The following is a 21,072-nucleotide window of genomic DNA, read 5'->3' on the forward strand; positions in this document are numbered from 1 at the left end:
TGCAGGGAACCAAGAATTCTAGAAGTTTTCTCCCAGACTTTACGATCTCTAAAAGGGACACGGTACCTGTGGTGTAAAACGCCTTGTACTGAGCCAGCCGTAGCGTCTCTATCTCGCCGTCCTTCCCCGCTGCCCCGCTGTTGGGGTGGAGCAGAACCTGAAGGAAGAACAGAAAAGTGCCCGTCAGCCTGTTGCGGAGAAAACCTGCTCCGCGAGACCCGCTCCCTCCCCAGACGAGACCACGTCCCACCCGTGCACACACTTACAGACACCTTTAGCCCCTGGACTCTGAGCGACCAAGCGAGCTTTGCTTGCTGAAGGGTGGGGTGACAGCAAAAGGGCACCGGGAAACACCAGCAGCTCTCTTGTGCCTTCCTGGCCCTGCGTGCAGGACCCCTGAATTTACCTCCCCAATTCCACGCAGGAAGGGGATCACGAAGGCGCGGGGGCTTTCAGCAGAGCAGGGCCAGCAGATTAGGACGAGAGGAAACGGCCTCAAGTTGCGCCAGGGGAGGTTTAGACTGGACATTAGGAGAAATTTCTTTACTGGAAGAGTGGTCAGGCCTTGGAACAGGCTGCCCAGGGAAGTGGTGGAGTCCCCATCCCTGGGGGTATTTAAAAGACGTGTAGATGAGGCGCTTAGGGACATGGTGTGGTGGGCATGGGGGGGTTGGGTTGACGGTTGGACTCCATGATCTTAGAGGTCTTTTCCAACCTTAATGATTCTATGGTTCTATGATTCTAGGGCAGAATATTTCGGAGCTGGGACGGTCTCAGGTGCTCTATGTCACCCACCACTGCCCCGTGCCAAGGAGACACCCACCTCCCTTGGTGCTCACGGCTCAGCCAGTGGCGGGGACATCTAAGGGAGCCAAATCGTTGCCTGGGGCCAGCAGCAAGCCAGAAGCTGGGGGTGAGCTCAGGCGAAGCAGAGCTGCACGGGTAGGTGGGTGCTGGAACATCACCCCCGGTCCGTCTCCGCCGCTGACTCACCCCGCTGTGCGAGCGCTCCCTTCCCTAACAACAGCGTGCCGGCACAGGGAATGGGGTGAGAAGGAAGGGAAGGAGGGAAGGGTGGGTCGAATCTCTCCCTTTCAGTATTTAGGACACTTGATCCACACAGGACGACTGCTTTGGCACACGGGAGCGAGAAGACAAGTGAGCTGGACAGTTCAGCGGGCTCGTCTGTCAGATAATATCTGCTGCGGAGCCAATGGCTTCATTGAGGGATGAGTCACTCGAGGTTTCCTCCCTGGGAATTGAGTTTAAAAGTGATTCAAGAAATTTCCACTGTGCTAAAAATTAGAAACATCTGCCGAAGTTGTAGGCAGCTGCGGTGCCAAGTTTAGTAACAGCGTTCACAGCTGATCAGCGCGGCAATGCCTTAGCAGGTGCCCGGCGCGGAGCCCTGCCCCGGCACGCAGCACCCCCGGGCACCCCGCTCGGTCGCCCTGAGATGTCGATCCCGCGCTGCCTGGTCCGGATGCGGCCGCTGTCTCGGGGGGCCAGTTGGTAACTCATCCAAGAAATGCCAGGATTCAGGGTGGGGGGTGATTTCCAAATGCTCTTGGTTTCCTTTACTGCCCTCCATTGCAAGGCAAATTAAAAAAAAAAAAAAACACCACTTCTCGAATTTGGTTTAAAAATCATGTTTTAGGGAAAAAAATTGAGGGTGTGAAGTGGAAGAGGTGGTGCAGTGTAAGCCTGCTGCAAGGAGGAAACCCCTGCTACAGAGTCCCCTTATGCTGACGCTCCTTGGTCAGAATAAAGCAGCCTCAAAGTAGAAATCAGCAAATATTGAAGGGCCCGTGAAGCCAAAGGACCAGGAACCGAACCAATTCATCTGCTTCCAGCCCTAAAGCTTTGCCTACACCCTCTCGCCAGCCGGCGTTAGCTTTAGCAGCGCGGCTGGGATGCTGCCGTGTCGGTGTAAAGGCTCTCAAACCTCCCTCGCTATCAACGAGCACGTTCCTAAACCTGCCCCACAAAACCCCACGCTAAGAAAAGCTATTATAATTTACTGCACAATTAAGGAGCTTGCTTCAATTGAGCCCTTTCGAGAAACATTCCCAGGTCTGCAACCCTTCTACTGATCTTTGACTTGGTTATTTTAATAAAAAAAAAAAAAGAGGGGGGTAAAAAGCCTTTTTTCCCCAGACAACCCGTTGTCTGAACTGGGTGCTCCGGGCTGTTTGCACAAGCGAGCAAGCGCGCGGGGGAGCAGGCGCACACCCCTCTGCCATTAAGCTAATGGAAAGAGCTTATTTGTCTGACACTTCTACCCTTGATACATTCTGTAGGATGTGTTTATTTTTACTGTAAATAGCCTTCGCTCCAAACAGGACCTTGGCGTCACCCCAGCCCCGTCACAGGTTGTGCCGGTGCTGAGCGCGCGGGCTGGGACGCTGAGCCAGGTTCCCCCGGGGCAGCTCGCGCCGGGGAGCCTCAGCCGCCCGAGGGACCCCGGTCAGGAAAGCAGCTGTGGGCGGCGTGCGGAAACGGGGCGGCGAGCAAAGGAACCGCTTTCGGGAAGATTTGTGTCAAGGAAAACCCCGCACCGTCAAAGGGGGGGTTTGCTATCGGCCGCTCGCGAGCGGGAGATGAAAGGCAGAGAACCAAGAGAGGAGGGAGCGGGGACAGGCGCTTGCTCCTGATCACCCCGCGGGGCCGGAGCAGGCGGGTGCTGTGTGTCCCCCCCCAAGGTCACCCCGTCCCGCAGCAGCGTGGGCAGCTGGATTGCATCCCCTGGGGATGCCCACCCGGCTCGCGCTGCCGGGATGGGCAGGAACAACCCGGCTGTGCCCCCCGCCTCCCAGCCCCGCAGGGGTTAATTCACCCCTGATTGCAGCACAAACCCCCCCAAAAAAGCACTGGGCCAGGGTGATGCTGGGGAAGCCCGGGGAGCTGGCGGTGCATCGCAGCTCAGGACTTTATTCCTCGGTCTGAAACACACAGGAATGGCTGGCGTGGGCTCGTGGCCCTCCGCCGCACCCTGACACCCAGCAAACCATCGCTCCCAGCAAACCATCGCTCCCAGCAAACCATCATTCCCAGCAAACCATCATTTCCAGCAAACCATCATTCCCAGGAAACATCGCTCCCAGCAAACCATTGCTCCCAGCAAACCATCGCTCCCAGCAAACCGCTGGTCCCCCCCTCCCGGTGCCACGCGCGCAGGAGAAGAGGGTTAATCCCGAGGAGCACAGCGGAGCGCGCTGGCCGCATCCCATCCACTTCCCCGCTTTATCTCACGGTTCAGCAGAGGGTTCCATAAATACGAAGCAAATACCAAAACCCTGATGGACGCAGAAAGCAAATCCAAGATCCCCGCTGGGAGCTGGCTCGTGGTGCTCGGAGGAGGGTGAACTTTAAAAGCAAAATCAGGCTTTATCTGGGGGACTGCTATTAAAGCCACTTTTTTTTTTTTTTTTCCCTTTTGGTCCTGAAAAAATCTTGTGCAACTCTGAGAAAAATGCATCGCCATACTGCTTGTTCTGCTAACTGGGTTTTTTAGGCTTAAAGGAGCTGTCAGCAGCTCCTTTTGTATGGGCAGAGCTGCAGGGTAAGGACGGGCTGCCCCGCTTGAACATCAGTAACAGGCACGTTCCCCAGCCAAGGAGCTGGGAGAAGGAGGGCTTCGTTATGTCTCGATCTGGCAAGATAAATAAAGCAGATACAACTAGGTCCGAGCCCCTGGGATCTGTTGTTTCCCACGCTGGCGTACCTTTTGCGATCGGAAAGGAGACACACGGTGCCGTGCGGGCGGGCATCCCCTGGGACGGTGTCCCGCGGGGACAGCGGGCGCAGCCCCGCCGGCGCACGGGGAGGCACGCCAGGCTGCACGCCTAGGCGTCTTCACCTATAATCCCAGATTCATGAACAAGGCATTTCTCTTAGCTAAGACAACTCTTCGCTAAGTCCTTTTACCCCGGTACCCCAAGCCCAGCCTTGGCACAGCACCCGGCCACCTCCGGCTGTCCTCCTCCGGACCGGGGGGATGATGCTCCCGGGGGTCCGCACGTCGCCAGCTCGGAGCCTTTCCGCCCCCCTCTGACCTGTTTGGGCTCAGAGGCGGTGGGACCTGCTGTCAGGAGGGGGATGTCCCCGGGGGGTGGCTCTGCCTTACCTTGTGCCCCACGTCTGACCACCCAAAGAGAACCGGGGACACGTCCAAGCCGTCGAAGCGTCTGTTCGGGGGAAGCGCCGCCCCAGCCAGGGCCACCAGCGTTGGGAAGATGTCCAGGGTGCTGGGGAAAGAGGTGGCTTTCATCAGAGCAAGGAGTGAAGATCCCTGGAGGGTCCCCCCAACCCCACCTGCACCCCACAGCCCCTCGCCCGGGGGGGCACTCGGTGCACTGACGGCAGAGCCTTGGCGGGGGGCAGCCGCTTCCCAGCACCCATCCCCACAGCTGAGCTCTGCAGAAAAGGTTAAAACCGGCTTCAAGCAGCGACTCGGCCCCAGCAAGCCCTCGCTTCGCACACCTCCCACCCCCGGCATCGGCTGCTCGCCAGGAGCTGCGGGTTCAGCCAGGAGCTGCCGCTCCCGCGCCCGGCAAATCCCGCACCCGCAGGGCAGGGGCACGGCGGGGAGCAGGGCAGCCCCCTCCTGCCCTGCTCTGTCCCCCCCCCGCCTCCGGGGACACATGGGGAAGGCAGCGGGTCACCCTCCGGAGAAAGTGCTAGCACAGGGACTTTTTACGCCAATGACAGCAGATCCCGTCGCCCCAGGAAAATGTGGTCTCGCTTTTGCATGGCGCAGCACGAGCCATCGCAGCCAGAATGGAAAATGAGAGCGGTGCTATTTTGTGCACTCCCACCAAAACGCCCGTCAGCATTTCCACCGTAAGCCTCTCGGGTTTTTCAGGGGCCTCAGCCACAAAAGAGCACTCAGGGCTGGGTCCTTCCTCGCTTCCCGGTGCGAGGGACACAGGAAGGAGCAGGTGACCCGGAGTCCCTCCGGCTCCATGGGGATGCAGAGAGGGACAGTCTCTGCTTTCCCGCCTGCTGCCGTGGGGCCAGAGCTCGGCCGTGGCGATTCCCCACCCGCCGGCAGGTCCCCACGGTGCGGAGGGACCACGGGGCGAGCGAAGTCATTGCTGGGGTGGGACAGGGACCGCCCGGCTCTGCTGCCAGCCCCTTGTGCATGGGCAGGGGCTTCCCCCTCCTCCAGCCAGGTGGGGTCCGGGCTCCACTTCAGCGGGACGGGGAGAGCCCACTCGCAGCCCCCACGTTTGACCCTCACCCCCCACATCTCACTCCTGCGAGGCGCAAGTGTCCTGTCCCCCCCGCCAGCGCCGAGAGCATCCCTCCCTCTCGCAGACGTGGTTGTGGGGGGACCCCACACCTCTAAAAGGAGCCCCCATGCGCTGGGGGTGTCCCACGGCCCCGGGGGACAGCGGGACGTCAGTGTGGCCAAGTGACACATCACAGCGCTGCCCTCCCCGGGGACGAGGCCGTGGCACGGGAGCTGATGAGCCACCGGTGCCAGGCAGGGACTCAGCCCGCATCCCTCCGGCTGCAAAACCCTCGCGCCGGCAGCTCGGGGGGTCAGTTGGGGCAAGGAAATTGCTGGGGGGGTGAGAACACCAGGTCCCCCAAGTGGGGGTCACCCAGGGTGCTGCTGCGGTCCTGCCACCGCGGTCCTGCCACCGCGGTCCTGCCACCGCGTTTCTCCTGCCCGGTGCACGACGGCGGCTGCGTGAGCGGAGAGAGAAAAGAGCCCAGGGCTTAAGGGCCCCCGGTTCTCCCATTCAATGAGTTTTAATTTAGCTGCTAAGAGACGGAGAGAACAAATAAGAACAAACACTGCTGAGAGGCAGCCCCGGCCCGGCGCGCTCGCAGAGATGGCCCCAGCAGCCAGGCAAGCCGGGAGGCGTCGAAAAAAATTCTGGCTCCTTGCTGCACCCAAGGCAGGGCACATCCTCGCTGGGGTCAGCCCGGGTCCACCCGAAATGGTAGCCCAGGGCAGGCCCCGGTCAGCTCTCCTGGTCCCGTGGGTGCTGAGCACCCTCAGGATCTGGCCCCCGGCACGGTGCATGCGGATGCTCGCATGGTTGCACCAAGCGGCCCCGACCCAGCAGATGGGACGGCTGGAAACCGTCACCGAGGTGGGAGGACGACGTGACTGAGCGCAGAGGTGGTCAAAGATCCCCCCGGCCACAGGCAGATGTAACCCGTGGAAAAAGGCACAAAAACCCAGAATTTTAGTCAAAGCTGGCATCAAAGCAAAGGCCCCGCCAGCAGGCACATCTCGGAAGCCAAGCTGGGGAAGCAGGGCAAGGGGAAGCCACCCTGCCACCCCAGCCCCGGCCAAGGGAGATTTAATAAATAAAGTCACTCCAGCCTCCCGCTGCCGCCCCGAACGCCGAGGGAAAAGGGACTGGCAGCGCCCAGGGACCGGCAGCTCCCTGCCTGCTGCCCTCGGGGCAGAGCTGCCCGGGGTGCTGTGCCGGCGATGAGCACCCTGGGCATGACGGCGGCAGGGAGTGCTGCCCTGCCCTGGCAAAGACGCGGTGCAGGCAGCTGCAGGCAGCTGCAGGCAGCTGAACCAGCTCTCCCCACACCCCAACCGGCTTGCCCAACCTGCCCAGCCCCACGCCGCCGGCACAGCCAGGGTGGTGCGATTTGCTTCTTCACCACCCCACTGACCTATTTCTTCCGTGCCCTACTTTGGGTTGGAAGCATGGCGGGTGGCTCCGACAATTAAATATAATTAAGAAAAGCCGACAATGCAGTTTTCTGCAGAAACCAGCGTGCAGGTGCAGGTCTGTGGCGATGCATCAGCATTTCTTTGCTGGTTTCAGCATCCCCGGCCGCCGGGCACGCTCACCCTCGCTCACCTCTCCACTCCCCGTGCCGGGGAGGACGCGAAGCCGAGCGATGCCGGGGAGAGGCAAGGCGGGGTCCCGGGCAGGCTCTTCTCCCGAGCCAAACGGCAAAGGCTGTCAGCATTTTCATAACCTCGGGGGCAGGAGGCGGCTCCTGCAGGCGATGAACGCCTGCCCTTGCCCAGCCCCTGCCCTTCCCGGGCGACCCCACCAGACAGAGGTCCCTTCTTGTGTGCAGAGGTCTCCCAGCCACATCCGCACACAGATTCATTCCCTCCCCAGCTTCTTGGTCTTCCCCATCAGCTGGGGGGACAAATCTTCAACCGCCTTATTTCACACGCTCGTCCTTTGAGGGATGTCCCCAAGGGTGACTCCAGGTGCAGAGAAAAGCCACCTGCCCCGACCCACTGCGAGCACCGAGCAGCCCCTGCCTCCACGTCCCTCCACGTCCCTCCACGTCCCTCCATGTCCCTCCGCATCCCTCCACGTCCCTCCACGTCCCTCCACGTCCCTCCACGTCCCTCCACGTCCCTCTGCATCCTTCCGCATCCCCTGCCCCAGAGCTCAGGCCGTGGCTGGGATCACAGTGGTGACACCTTTCTGAGTATGAGCCATTGCTAGTGTCCCCCAGGCTGGCTCTGTGCTGCCTCCCAAACGGGGGTTGCCTCTTCCTGATGCCAAAGCATCACCCTGCACCAGCCGGGCATGGCCCCGTGGCAACGCTGGGCTGTGCTGGGGAGGATGCTGGCCGTGCCGTGACTCCTGGGGAGCTACAGAGCCGCTTTCCCAGCGCCCGGCGTGCAGCACAACCTGTGCTGCCACCGGCTTTCTAGATTTCCAGCTGTCCAACCTGCTGGACCGGAGCTGGGAAATGCAGGAGATAAGGTCTTTGAGGAGATAAAGAGAAATGCCTGGGCTTGGCGGCAGGGCTGCAGCGTGCGCAGGGGGGCGAGGAGGCTGGTGGGACAGGGGGAGGGGGACGGGCACCAATCCTGCACCGCACTGCCCCGGCCGCCAGAGCGGGCATGGGTTGGCAGCTCTGCCCCGTGCCTCAGTGGTCGGTCCATCACCCACCCATGGAGGGGAAGGGCTTGGAGGTGAAACCCAAGGGGTGCTGCGTGCGCCCCATCCCCTCCGACAGACGTCAGTGACCCAGCTTACGCCTCGAAGCTTCCCCTCCTTGCAAAAATCCAGTTCCCAGAGCTGCCCTCAGGCCATGTAAGAAGCGGCTCCAGCTTATCTCAGGGGCCTTAGGAACACCCAACGCCTCCCCGGGCCCACCAGTCAGGACCTGCTTCCAGCAGCTGGGACACCCTGACCTCCACCATCATCTGTGCCAAGGGACGAAAGGGGACGGGGCGTCCCACCACGCTGCCCCAGCCCAGGCTGTGCCCCCCGCGCTGCATTTGCTGCAAGGCGGGCTGTAAAAAGGGATGCAATTGCTGCAAGGGAGAGCTGCAAGTGCTGCAAGGAGAGGTGCAATTGCTGCATGGAGAGGTGCAATTGCTGCATGCAGAGGTGCAATTGCTGCAAGCAGAGGTGCAATTGCTGCAAGCAGAGGTGGAATTGCTGCATGCAGAGCTGCGAGTGCTGCAAGGAGAGCTGCAAGTGCTGCATGGAGAGGTGCAATGGCTGCATGCAGAGCTGCGAGTGCTGCAAGGAGAGCTGCAAGTGCTGCAAGGAGAGGTGCAATGGCTGCATGCAGAGCTGCGAGTGCTGCAAGGAGAACTGCAAGTGCTGCAAGGAGAGGTGCAATTGCTGCATGCAGAGCTGCAACTGCTGCAAGGAGAGGTGTGATTGCTGCATGCAGAGGTGCAATATTGCTGCAAGAAGGACCCCTCCACGCCACCCTCCGCGGTGCAGCGCTCTCGGCGAGGCAGCAGCCCTTCCCCTCCGCTCTCGCCGGAAACGGCAAAAGTCGCTCGCTACCTCCCAGCCCGGCCGCATCCTGCGCTGATTGCAAGCGCCATCTCTCCGGCCAGCCTTTCCCACAACCGCACCCTCCTCCACATAAAGCCATTCACAAACCACAAAGCCTAAGCCTGCTTCTTGGTGGAGAGAGAGAACATCGTCATCTTTTAATTATCGGGAGGCACTCAGCCGCCGCGGCCAGGAGGCACACGGAGCCCGGCGGCTGCTAACGCCGATCCGCCAGCCTCACAAAAAGCCCTTTCAACTCCTCTTTGCTGAAGCATTAAGTCTTACGGGCTTGGGAGAGGACAAAAGTACAGAGTCTGGCACAAGGCAGGCAGTGCCCAGCGCGGGCAGCTGCTGCTGCCAAAATCCAGATCATCACCTGGGTCCCAGCGCGGGGATGGTGGGTCCCTCCAGACGGGGGTAAAGGGGCTGCCCCGCTCCCCGACACGATGGGTCCCTCCAGACGGGGGCAAAGGGGCTGCCCCGCTCCCCGACACGATGGGTCCCTCCAGACGGGGGCAAAGGGGCTGCCCCGCTCCCCGATACGATGGGTCCCTCCAGACGGGGGCAAAGGGGCTGCCCCGCTCCCCGACACGATGGGTCCCTCCAGACGAGGGCAAAGGGGCTGCCCCGCTCCCCGACACGATGGGTCCCTCCAGACGGGGGCAAAGGGGCTGCCCCGCTCCCCGACACGACCCGGCCGGGCTCCTACCTGAGCAGAGCGCGGCTCGTCCGCTTGGCAGGGATGCGGCCGGGCCAGTACGCCAGCGCCGGCACCCGGTGCCCTCCTTCCCAGGTCGTTTGCTTCGCTGAGCTCCCACCTGCAAGAGAAAAGGGCAGCGCTCAGCATCCCGCTGCCCAGGAGCTCTGCGTCGATGGGAAAACCTCCTGAGCCCGGAGTTTCCCTGGGAAAGGAACTACTTAGAGGCAGAGATGGAGTAAAAGACCCTAACGGAGGATGATTTCACTGGAGAGGGAGCTGGGTCAGGGGAGGGAGAAGAGTTACAGGAGTTTTTGAAAGAAATAGGGAAAGGGAAATAGGGCTCAGTTTGGCACTGCCTTGTGTATCCCCTCGGCTCCAGGGAGCAATAAGAAACACAGCCGGAGCTGCCACATTTCCATCCACTTTTGATGTCGGGCGAGAATATGGAGCTGGCAGGAAATGTAGGAATTTATGCCAGGGGCTGCGAACGGCCCCGTGCGGGCGGGCTGCTGCCTTCCCTCTGGTAAAGCACCAACAGCCCCCCAGCCTGCTGGAAACCCGCTTCATTAAAAATACCATCCTGCTGATAACCCTCCCGGCGGCTAATTAACCTGTTCAGTTGTTTCCCTGACATCACCCAAAACGTCCCTGCTCTGCCCTTGGGTTTGAAATGCACGGCACGGGGAAGCTGCCCGGTCCCTTCCTCCACCTGAGATGCTGAGCACTGAAATGCGGGTGCTGAGCAATAAAATGGAGGTGCTGAGCAACAAAATGGGGGTGCTGAGCAACAAAATGGGGGTGCTGAGCAACAAAATGGGGGTGCAGAGCAACGAAATGGGGATGCTGTGCATCAAAACGGGTGGAAGGGCGTTGGAGAGCCCCTGCTTTGGCTGTAGCCCAGAGGGCCCCTGGCAGCTGCGGGGGGAAGGGACTGGGAATGGGGCAAACAGAAAATCCCAACCCGATTCACCGAGCAAACTTCCCAGGCGCAGCCTTTGTCCTCCCGCCTTTCAGCGTGCGCATGGCAACGGCGCTCGCCCAAAGCCATTTCCTCCGGGCAGAGCCAAGAGAGAGGCGACGTCCCCGCTGCGGCACAGCCGCCCCGCGCTCCTCTGTGCCCCTGCACCGCTCCCCATCCTCTCCGGGAGTCACCGCCCGATGCTACGGGCATCTGGGCTGATCCTGCACTCCCAAGCGATGCTGCCGTACCCACACCGCCGGCGCAGAGCAGGACACAAATGGCACGGATGCCACGGTGCTGGCGGCATGAGGAATAGTCCAGGGAAAAGGTTTCTGACCCCGCTGCCCGTCCTGCCAGGCACATCCCCAATCTCTCCCACTCCCCAGCCAAACTTTCAGCGTTTCCCCCCGATGAACATCTCTTGGGGGCCTGAAGCGGTGGGACACAGCCGGCACCGAACCGCGCTTCCAACCGGCATCACGGCTTAAGCAAGGTGCCTCCCCTGCCTTCAGACGCAATTATAGCGATTAATATCAATCCCCATCTCTGCACCTATATTAAATAACTCGTCCTCCCTGTAAGGCAGCTGCATTTCAAGGGTTTTCCGTGCATGGTCGGGGGGGTCTCCAGGAGGACACAGGGTGGATATTTCCCTCCAGCCACCCGAGCACCTCTGGCTGGGCAGGACGCCCAAGCTGCCCGTGAAGGAGCTCACATTAACACTTGGAGCAGTAAACGGGGCTGAAACACCCCAAACCCAACCAGGGATTTTTCTCCAGAGCAGGGATGATGCAGCCCTGCTGCTGTAGGGACCACAGGCTTTCCAGGAAAGCTGAACTGAGCATTCCCGTGCCAGGATGAAACCCCCAGTCCCCCTTTCTGCAACACACAGCAGGTCCTCAGCACGGGGACACCGGGTCTGGAGCCCCCCAAACCTGCCTCAAAACACGGCCAGCATCACATCCCCGAAATCCGCATCTCCATCCCGGCACCCCTTGCTGGGCTCTTGGCCCCGAGGTGGGAGATGGGTTTTTGGGGTGGGCTGGGGGCTGCGGGAAGCTCCCCAAGCAGAGAAGGGGGGCAGCACCCACGGATGTGCTGCTCTCTTCCGGAGATGACCGACTCCAGTGACCACCCAAAATCAATGGAAAACATCCCTGGAATTCGGGTTGGACCCTAAAAGGAAACGCCAAGCTATGCAAAATGTATAGAGCCCAGAGCAGCCCGTCCTCCCCTGCCCTCCCGCTCCCCAAAGGGCTTTCCCCCGCTGGGAACGATACCCCCCAGCACCCACGCCGGTGGGCGTTTGCAGCACGAGACCAGCCGGCAGCATACAGTAACACCGGGCTGGCTTTCAAAACATCCACGCAACAACCAGCCGAGGGATTTCAGAAGTCATCCTTCCCAGCCCGTATTTACAGCCAGCTCCTCCAGCCCTGCCAGCCCGACCTCCCCCCAGCCTCCCGCCATCGCCGGGGCTCGGGGTGTTTTTGCAGGGCCGCGAGAGGCTGGAAAGGGGCCGTGTTTTCCTAGCTTTGTTCCCGAATGCTGGACTGCCTGTACCATCTGCTCCGGCTTGTGACCGTCGGTTGCTCAAGAGCAACCCAGGTCGTCAGCAGGGTTTGTTTACTAAAAAAAAAAAAAATAAATAAATAAATTAAGGTTACGATTTCATCCCGGGGCCAGCTGAAGGAAGGGCTCTGGGAATGGGAAAGCGAGCCAGCCCAGCGGCAGCGTTTGCCCAGGGAAGCGGCCACGGTTGCATCGCCTGGGTGTCAGGAAGCGGAGGAGGAAAGAGGCGCTGCCGCCCGCGGCCCCTCCGCCGCCGCTCCCTCCCCGCTGACCCCGAGCAAAGAGGGGAACCGAGCCCGGCGCGCGTTTACACTGCGTAATACAAGCAGAAGTGGGAAACGCCTGACTCATGCATGCTTCTGGCCGCTTCGGCTGCAATAAACCCACCAAGCAGATGGCTTGGCCGGAAAAGGAGGAAAGGCAGAAAAAAAAACCAAAAACAAACAACAAAACGGTGGAGAGAAAGAAAAGCAAAGTCCCGCAGCGCTGGGAGGGCGGCCGGGCGCTCTCCTCCGGAGGGAATGGGGCTGGGGGCTGCGAGACCCTGCCGGAGCCGATGGCCCCGGTGCTTGGGTGCTGAGAGCATCCCATCTCCAAAACCAGCAGCCACTCACCTCAAGCTCAAGGGTAACAGGGACCAGGGGGACCCCAGCTCCCCCCAGCAGCAGTTTTAGGGGAAAACTTGACTGCTTGAAAGAAAAAGATTATTCTGGGGTGTCTTCAAGGCAACTCAGCCCAGGGCAGCAGCCCGTGGAAAGGCTGGGGGGGTGAAATGCTCCCCGTGTTCCCCTCGAAGGGCTCTGTGGACAGCCCCCCCCCGCACCCCCGGGGACAGGGAACCCCCCCCCACTGCCAGGTTACCTCGCTGCCTCTGCCAGGCCCCCACGAACGGCCCCAGGCGTCCCGCCAGCTCGCACTTCTGTGCCCAGGGGCCATTGTCACCTGCAAGAGAAAGAAATGTCCCCATGAGCGACACCAGGACCGGAGGGCACCTCTGCAGTGGGGGGCGAGCAAGGAGAAGTGACCCCTCCATCCCTCCTTCCCATCCCTGTGATGCTTTCCCACATTAGCAAGAGCAGCGGGTTTATTTATTTTTATTTCTAAAAGTTTATTTTCAAGGGCCGGGGCTGCCCGAGTCCCGGGTGAGGGGCTGGAGCGGAGCTGGGGCGCGGGGCGGGGACGGCTGCCACCAGCTTTGGGCGATAATGAGCGGTGGAGCAGTTCCTGTCATCAGGAGCAAGACATCCTCATTAGGGAGGCTGCTCAGCGAGAGCGGATTTGGGCTTCTTAATGAATAAGGATTTGCGGTTTAATTAGGCATGGCCCTGCCGGTTCAGCCCCACGGCCGAAGGGGGGTGGCGGGGTGGGCGCCCGGCTGAGCGGCTGCAGCAGCTCGGGACCCCCGTCCCCGCGATGTGACAGCCCCGGGCAGCTCGGCTGCGGCTGCTGATCGCTCCCCATCCACAGAGCAGCCGGGAGCATCGAGGGCAGGGGACAAACACAGGTCCTGCCCCCCCCATGCACACCCTGGGCTGGTGCCGGTGCCACCGCCGGCGTCACCCCCAGCCACCGCAGCCGGTGTTCCTGCTGTACCTGCGAACCACAGGAGAGTGTTGCCCTTTCCGTGGCTGTCGGCGACCCGCCTTATCCGTCCCACCAGGGCATCCATCTCACTCAGGGCGGCTCCGTAGATGCCCCTGCCCGAGGCGGGGGGCGGCGGGGGGACCCCCAGCGGGACGTGCATATGGGCCAGTGCCAGGTAGAGGAAGAAGGGACGTCCGCTGTCGCTGCGCAGGGAAGAGGGGGAGCGCGTTCAGCCGGGTCGGGGAAGGGGAAGGCGGCAGCAGGAGGTCACCGGGGTGGTGGCACTGCCGAGCCTGGGGACACAGACTGGTGGTCCTTCCTCCCGGGAGCCCTGCAGCCACCCCTGCCTCTGCCGCAGCTCCCGGGGGAAAAACCACCCTGCGTGCGTCGGCCGGCTGCAAACCCTCCGGGCACCCGCTCCCCTTGCAAGGGGGATGCTTGGCCCAGCGTGAGCCACTTCTCCCCTGCTCCTGCTTAAACCTCTCCCCGTTGTCCCCCCGTTGTCGACTGTCCTCCCATTTGGGACGGGCTCGTCCCTTCTTCCATCTCCGGCAGCGTGCCAGCCGCCAGCCAAACACCCCGCATCGGTGCACCCCTGGCACCCACCCACCTCCCTCCCCTCTCCGTGGGGCTCAGTTTGGCCCTTCCTCCCCCTCCCCAGCAAGCACTCGACCCCGCTGGTGATTTTAGCAGAGGACGAGCAGCAGAAGGACGCCCATGCCAACCCCCAGCGCGGCCTCGGCGCTGCCGAGCAGCCCCGGCCATGGAGCGCGGCACGTTCGCTCGCTGTGCGCTGCCCCGCTGCCTGTTTGCTTTTAAATCATCAGAGGACACGTCCTGTTTTCTTGTTTACGGCTATATTTATCTCCTCCAACGAGGCCCGCTCTTCCTCAGGGACCTCCGAGGGGAAGGGTGGGATGGCGAGTGGCGGGGAGGGGCCGGATCCCGGGGACGTGCCCCAGCCCGCGCACGCGCCCGGCTCCGGCCACCCCATCGCTGCCTCCAGAAAGCTTTCGGGGCCCCTCCGACGTGCGTTTTGGCACTTCCTTCCTTTACTCATCACCCACCTGGGGATGGAAAATGAGTAAATCTCATCCTGCCCGGAGCTGCCGCATCCTTCCCCGGCGGCGCTGGAGCCCCGTGAAGGGCTGCGTCCCCCCGGCACCCTGCCCAGCCCCTGCAAAACGCTGGGGGTCAGGGGGTGCTGATGCAGCCCTTGCAAATCGCCGCTGCAAAAGGCTCCGCTGCACCTTTCCCCTTGGGATGCCAGAGCCCCTGGTGTGGGGAAAGCTGCTTCCCCTGGCTCGCATCCCACCCGGGAGCACCGGGTGGACTCCAGCACCCAGACGGACTCACGACCACGGCGTTCAGCTGAACATCCCGCTTGCTTTTCGCATCAACATTTCAGAATTTTCCCGAAAATTAAGCAAACATTTAATCAATAACTTAAGACAAATGTCCCTGACTTTTGCTCCCATGTTTGCCGCGCTCTAAGTGTCCCGAGCAGAGCCAAGTCTCACTGCCACGAATTGCTCAACCTTGACACGACTGGTTAAAAAAACACCGAGATGACAAATCCAGTGTTCTTTTGTTGCCCCGTAATGAATGAGTCAGGCAGAGGAAAACTGGAATAAGCCATCAAAGAGAAGGAGAGAAAAGGCAGGCACCTGCTTAATCCTGTTCTCCGTGAACGCAGATAACCCCAAAATACTATTGGGAGTTTAAAGGTTTTTCCTATCAACCCGGAGCTCACCCGCTTGGTTTCACAGCCTAACAGCATCCTCGCAGCCCGGAGGGCTGGGGGTTTGCTCGGGAGGAGGGCCCCGTGCTGCCCTGCAGCCCCGTGCCCGGGTACCCTCCAGCCCCGTTACAGGCACGCATCCTGACCGTGCGGCCAGGCCACGCCGCCGCCGATTCTTGGTGCCCAAAGGGGATAAACTATAGGTATTGTGCGAGCAAAATGGTACCCAGGCTTAGAGGGAGCCATTTCCCCGCAGGCTGCTCCCTGCCCAGCCCCTCGTTTGCCCCCGTGACACAAACCTTTCCCCGAGCACACCCGCAGGCCCCCCCCGCCGTGGCCCTTCCCCGGATCTGTGTTATCCCTGGGTGCAGGCGCGGGACGGGCTCTGCCACGGCTGCCCGGCAGCGCTGCAGGGAGGCATTTTGCAAAGTCACAGCTCATAATCCACCGATAATAGGGATTAAAATTACACAACCCATCAGCAGGGCTTCGGGGTCGTCGTCTCGGAGGAGCTGCTTTGCTCCGCGGGGAAGAGCATGGCCGGGCTCCTCCTGTCCCTGTGCGGCTGGGGAAGGCAGACCCTGAAGCCCAGGGATCCCGGAGCGCTTTATCCTCAAAATGGATTAAAACCCCACATATGGGATGGGTTTAAACACCTCTGGGTGCCGTTCCGCTGCCGTGGGCACCCATTCAGCGCCCGCTCCCACTGCCAGCACCCCCCACCCACAGAAGCACCTCCATCGCCCGCTGCCACCTCACCCCGTGCCACCACAAAGACGGAGGGATGGAGGACAGAGGGATGGCCGCGTTTCCCTCCCTCCCTCCCTCCCATCCCCGCTAGCCGGGGTCTCGCTCAGCGTTACCCCCCGGAAGGAGGCACAGCCCAGCTCAAAGGCTTTGACTTTCCTTGTAAACGGTGGTTTTAGACACACACGATCCCTTTAGAGGAGACGCACCAAAAGGCTCCCAGGGCGAGCCCTGCAGGACCCTGGTGACGGCCTTGGTGGCTTCTCCCTCCTCCAGCGGGCTGGGAAGCTGAGCCATGGAGACCCCAGATCTCCTCCCCAAGAACTGTGGGGCAACACCCGGCCCCCCCCGGCATCGCACGGACGCCAACCTCCCCGGGCACGTGCAGGGCTCCCAGCTGGAGCTGCTTGGCTTGATCTGCCCTGTGGGGTGGGCATGGCCTGAAGACACTTGCAGTGACCCACGAGCTCTCCCGGAGAAGGGGACAGGGGACGGCGGGTGACATCTCACCTCGCCCGCCGGATGAACCGCGCTGCCTCCTCTGCGTAGCGCGCTGCCAGGCTGCTGAGGTTGACGGGCTGTTGGACGATGGTGACGTTCTCGAAGAGAGGAAGGGCCACCTCCGTGTAACAGTCCTTCCTCGCGATCCTGCTGGGAAGAAGCCACCCCACGCTCGTCACCGGAGCGGGGACCGGCATGGCAGCAGGCACAGAGCCCGGCTGTTCTCCTGGCTTAGCAGAAAGGCGCAGCCGAGGAGGGGAGCGGAAAGGGGACGATGCCAACGACCCCGCGGCACAGGGTGCTCGGGGACCAACCCCCCTCCCCGACCTGCGCCCTGCTGTGGGGTGCACGAGGGGAAAAAACGGGTGCACGGAGCATAAGGGGAGGTGACGACAGCAAAGGGCAGCTCTCGGGGCTGGGGACGCGGATGCAAATACCAACCTCCCAGCGCCAACACTTGAACCCCCCACGTGCCCCCGTACCTGGCAGCCGCCCCGTGCCGTGGGCAGGGCGGGCAGGGTGGCAGGTTGTAGCCGGGGGTGTCCGTGCAGCCCATGTCATGGCTGTAGGGGATCCCGAAGTAATAGTCAAAGCCTGAGGGGCAAGCGAGGGTGTCAACGAGGACAAGGTCACCGTGGGATGCTCGGCTTGTCCCCGCTGGCACAGCCCTTACCGCGGAAGCTGGGGTGATGGTGGCCGTGGTGTCCCAGGTGCCACTTGCCTGTGTGGAAGCCACAGAACATCATTTCAGAGGTTAGTGCAGCTACGGCCGCCACCAGCCATAACCCACGAGGTGCCCGCGGCACTGGGGGCTTTAATCTGGCGACAAGAAAGGCTACTTGTTTCTGCTGACCACGTTTCCAGAATGTCTTTTTTTTTTTGCAGAAACTCAGAAAAAATGCATAGGGTATCTCGTGCCTGTGCAAATCGACCGTCTCCAGCCTTAAAAGGCTCTTTCATGCGTTTGTGTTCAGAGGAGACGACCCCTCCCAACCAGCCAGCTTCGTCCTCTGACCTCCGGCACACACTCGCTCCCACGGAATGCGCCGATCCGAGAGGGAGAACCGGGAAAACTAAGGGGGAAAGGAGAAACCGAGGGCTTTTCTGCCAGCACAAGGTGCACAAGCAACAGGAGCTGCAGGTGCCAAGGGCTCGCTACCAGCTGGGGCTTGCGCAGGCAGGGGGGACCCACGGTGACAGGAGGGTGCCCAAAGCCACGGGGCCAGTGGCGCCGACCATGCCGGCACCGCGCTGCCAGCCGGCACCAGTGGCATCACGCCGGCGTGGGATGTGGGAGGGCAGAGCTGCCGTGGGCAGTCGTGTTTGCTACGGAAAACCTGGCGCATCGCTTGTCAGGTGAAACAATTAGAGCTTAAACGGAGAAGTGGGGAGGGCCTGAATTTCAGGCAATATCATAGGTTTGCAAATGAAGATTTTAAGCTTGGGATTGCAAAATCCAAGGGGGAAGTGCAAAACCTGTCCCACGTGATCCTTTAGACTTTCCTTTAATTGCCAGTTTCACCTAACGACCTGCGGTACCTCCTCCGCAAGGACGGACACGGGCATCTTCATCCCCCCCACCGCCACCTCCCTGGCTGCCCCCTCGGCACGGCGGGCGTTACCTATAGCCCCCGTGCTGTACCCAGCCTCCCGCAGGACCTCGGCCAAGGTGGTCTCGTTCAGGGGGAGGCCACCGACCGACGTGACGGCGAAGTTGTGGGTCACCCCGTTGCGCGCGCCGAGACGCCCCGTGAGCAGAGAGGCGCGGGACGGCGAGCAGGTGGAGGCAGCCGAGTGGAAATCCACGAATCTAGAAAATGAAAGGACCCCTCGGTCACGAGCCCCTGCGTGGTCTAACGCTGCCCTGGCCCTCCCTGCTCCCCTGCACGCGTCCCCTTCTGCCCCAGGGATGAGGGTCTGGAGCAGGGGATGGAGCTCGCAGGTCCCAGTGGGGATGGACGGACCTGCACCCCGAGGTAGCGGGCTCTGGCCACCCTCCCCATGCACCCAAAACCACATCAGTGAACCCCACTTTGCCTGCTGGTCCCCGCGGGAGGGAAACCCCCTTTGCTGTGGGACAAAGTAACCAGGGATGCTCGGAGAGGGCCAGGGAGGGGGGACAGACGTTACCTCATCCCTTCGGCTGCCAACTGATCCAAATGCGGGGTCTCCTTCGTCTCTGCCCAGTTGGCCCCAAGATCCCCCCAGCCCACATCATCCGCCAGGATGACGACGAAGTTGGGCTGCCCGTACGCCGCACAGGGAGCCGAGAGCCCCCCCAGCGCCGTGGCCAGCACCAGCACCGCCCGCGGGGAGGTGGTCCCCATGGTGCCACACGTCCCCTCCCACCCACGCCGGGGCGCCGGTGCCTTCGTCGTCCCCAAACTCCCTCCGCTGCGTCCCCGCGGGTGCAGTTGAGCTCCCCACGGGCCCTCGCAGCGATGCAAACGTCTCCTCCTCAGCTGCTCCCGCGGGGCCGGGCCGGGGGCCGGGAGGTCCGGGTTTGCTCCCTTGGCTACCGACGGAGCTGCAACGTCTCTGGGTCTTTCACACCCAGGCACAGCCGATACTCCTGAAATCGGTGCCAGCGAAGGTGTTATTCTTAGAAGTCAAAAACACCCTTTGAAGTCACTGTCACCCTATTTTTAACTTTCCTTCCTTCCTGGTAAATATCTAATTAAACGCCAAACCAAAGCGGTATTTTTCCCTCCAGAAGCGTGCTCGATCTGCGGCAGCGGCTCCTCTCCCCTCACCGCAGCCGGGGGGATGTTCGCATGTGACAAACGGCTCTTTTCCTGCAGACCGCGCTCCTCAGCTCCCCGAAGCGCTGGCCTCCCTTGCTTCAGGCGGATAAATAACTGCCGTGGCTCTGCCGGCGACTGTCCGTCCGTCCTTCACCTTGCACGGCTACAGCATCCCCTGTGCGAGAGAAACAAGATGCAATCAGGACCTGCCGGAGCCCTCCTGCATCCCAGCCTGGGGCAGAACGCCTTATCCAGATGCCGAGACTTTGCCCTTGAAGTTGTATTTTCTGCTGCCTGGCTCACGATGGCTGAACTGGAAAGGACTGGAAACAAGCAGCGCGCTTTTCCCGCATCCATGGCTCGGGCTGGGATGGTTTCCCACGGTGCTGTCGTCCCCGGGGAGCAGCGCTGCTCCCTCCCGGCTTGCCAAGGGCTCTCGCCCTCCCCCCCGAGCGCTGCAGGGTGCACAGCACTTGGGGGGTGGGGGGAATGTGCAGGGCCTTCATTTGAGAAGTTTCTAAAACTCATTTTTTAAATTTAATTCTGCTCACGCTGCCCCACTGCTGCCGGCGGGGCCAGAGCAGGCAGCGCAGCCCGGGCAGGCAGCAGCCCCGCTGCCGGCCATCGGGCACTGGGAGGGAGGCTCTCCCAGAGGTAAGAATGCAGGAATTCAGGCAAACCCAGAAAGCAATAAACCCCAGAAATACCTGGGATTACAGGATTAAGCACATACGGCTGCTTAGGGCAGGATTTGGCCTCCAGTGGCAGAGAGGTTCGAGGACAAGCACCCCAAAGACCGATGGCAGAGATGGAGCCGTGAAATACAACGTCTTGAGCACAAAGCTGTGGCCAAAGGGAGATGAAGCTGCAGAGATTTGCCAAAACCCCGCCGAGCCCTGCGTGAGGAGCTCCGCACCGGCCGTGGGGATGGCGTGGGGACCCGCGCCCGGGTGGGGACGGTCAGGGGACCAGCGGGACCCAGCTGGGACCAGCGCTGTGGCAGATGTCCCCAGTTGGTACCAGCAACCTTGGGGGAAGAACATGCTGCGGAGGATGCAGCTCCCATGGGATGGTCAACACAGCCAAGCAGGACAACATCCATGAAGACAAACTGGGAGAGCGAGGAGAGAAGGGAATACTGGAAAACAAAAGAAGAGAAGGTGAAAGCAGGAGGCAGGAGAGGGAATACGATGAGCCCCATCTGTAGGCAAAGAGGTTTGTAGCTGGCAAAGCAAATTATTCCCAGGTTTCGCTGTTCACATCTTAAAAGCTTTGGGCTGTCGCTCAGATCAGCAGCTTCAGGACTGTCGGCGTAGCACTGCCGTGATCAGGGATGTGACTCCATTCATAATTCATAGCCCAAAGCGTCAATTTATAAACTTCCAGCCGACGGCCTCAAAGCTCTCGGTGCGTGAATTAATGGGGTGGGATGTGATGGGTCAGTGGGCTGAGCCGTGGGAGGGGGGTGAGCTGCAGGAGAGGCTGCACAGCCCTGCCCGAACAAAGCGCATGAGCCATTCTGCACCCTAACAGCACACCCACAGCTTGTCCCTCATGCCCTGAGCTGCCAAACGGCAAGAAGAGTTGAGATTAGGTATGTGGACATGTTTGATGGCGGCTAAGTCACCTTTATTTTCCCATGAAAAATTCCCTTTGCAATTTCTTCGGAAAGCCCTTGGGGTTTCTTCAGGGATGGGTGCTTGAAAGGAGCCACCCTGCTTTGGTCCAACACCCCCGCTCAGGGGCTGAGCCCAGTTGGACCGAGGAAAGCAGGG

The 21,072-nt window shown here is 61.3% G+C and overlaps 1 protein-coding gene across 3 annotated transcripts in view; it reads right to left on the reverse strand.

The window, feature by feature from the left end:
• The window catches only part of ARSG (arylsulfatase G), a 51,454-nt gene that overhangs the window by 2,033 nt on the left and 28,349 nt on the right, over nt 1–21,072 (reverse strand). For 2 of the 3 annotated variants that reach the window (XM_075169430.1, XM_075169431.1), the window contains 10 exons: nt 18,684–19,472; nt 18,176–18,363; nt 17,227–17,274; nt 17,036–17,147; nt 16,563–16,700; nt 13,574–13,767; nt 12,842–12,922; nt 9,457–9,565; nt 4,127–4,247; nt 67–157 (listed from right to left, as the gene is read on the reverse strand). In XM_075169430.1, coding sequence (XP_075025531.1) covers nt 67–157; nt 4,127–4,247; nt 9,457–9,565; nt 12,842–12,922; nt 13,574–13,767; nt 16,563–16,700; nt 17,036–17,147; nt 17,227–17,274; nt 18,176–18,363; nt 18,684–18,880 — 1,279 coding nt within the window. In that variant the 5' untranslated portion in view covers nt 18,881–19,472. Of the gene's footprint in view, nt 1–66; nt 158–4,126; nt 4,248–9,456; nt 9,566–12,841; nt 12,923–13,573; nt 13,768–16,562; nt 16,701–17,035; nt 17,148–17,226; nt 17,275–18,175; nt 19,473–21,072 lie in introns of those variants that run through there. The other variant, XM_075169428.1, reaches the window with a different exon arrangement.

The sequence above is a fragment of the Calonectris borealis genome, chromosome 20 (genome assembly GCF_964195595.1).
Source record: "Calonectris borealis chromosome 20, bCalBor7.hap1.2, whole genome shotgun sequence".
In the NCBI taxonomy this organism is placed as follows: Eukaryota; Metazoa; Chordata; class Aves; order Procellariiformes; family Procellariidae; genus Calonectris; species Calonectris borealis.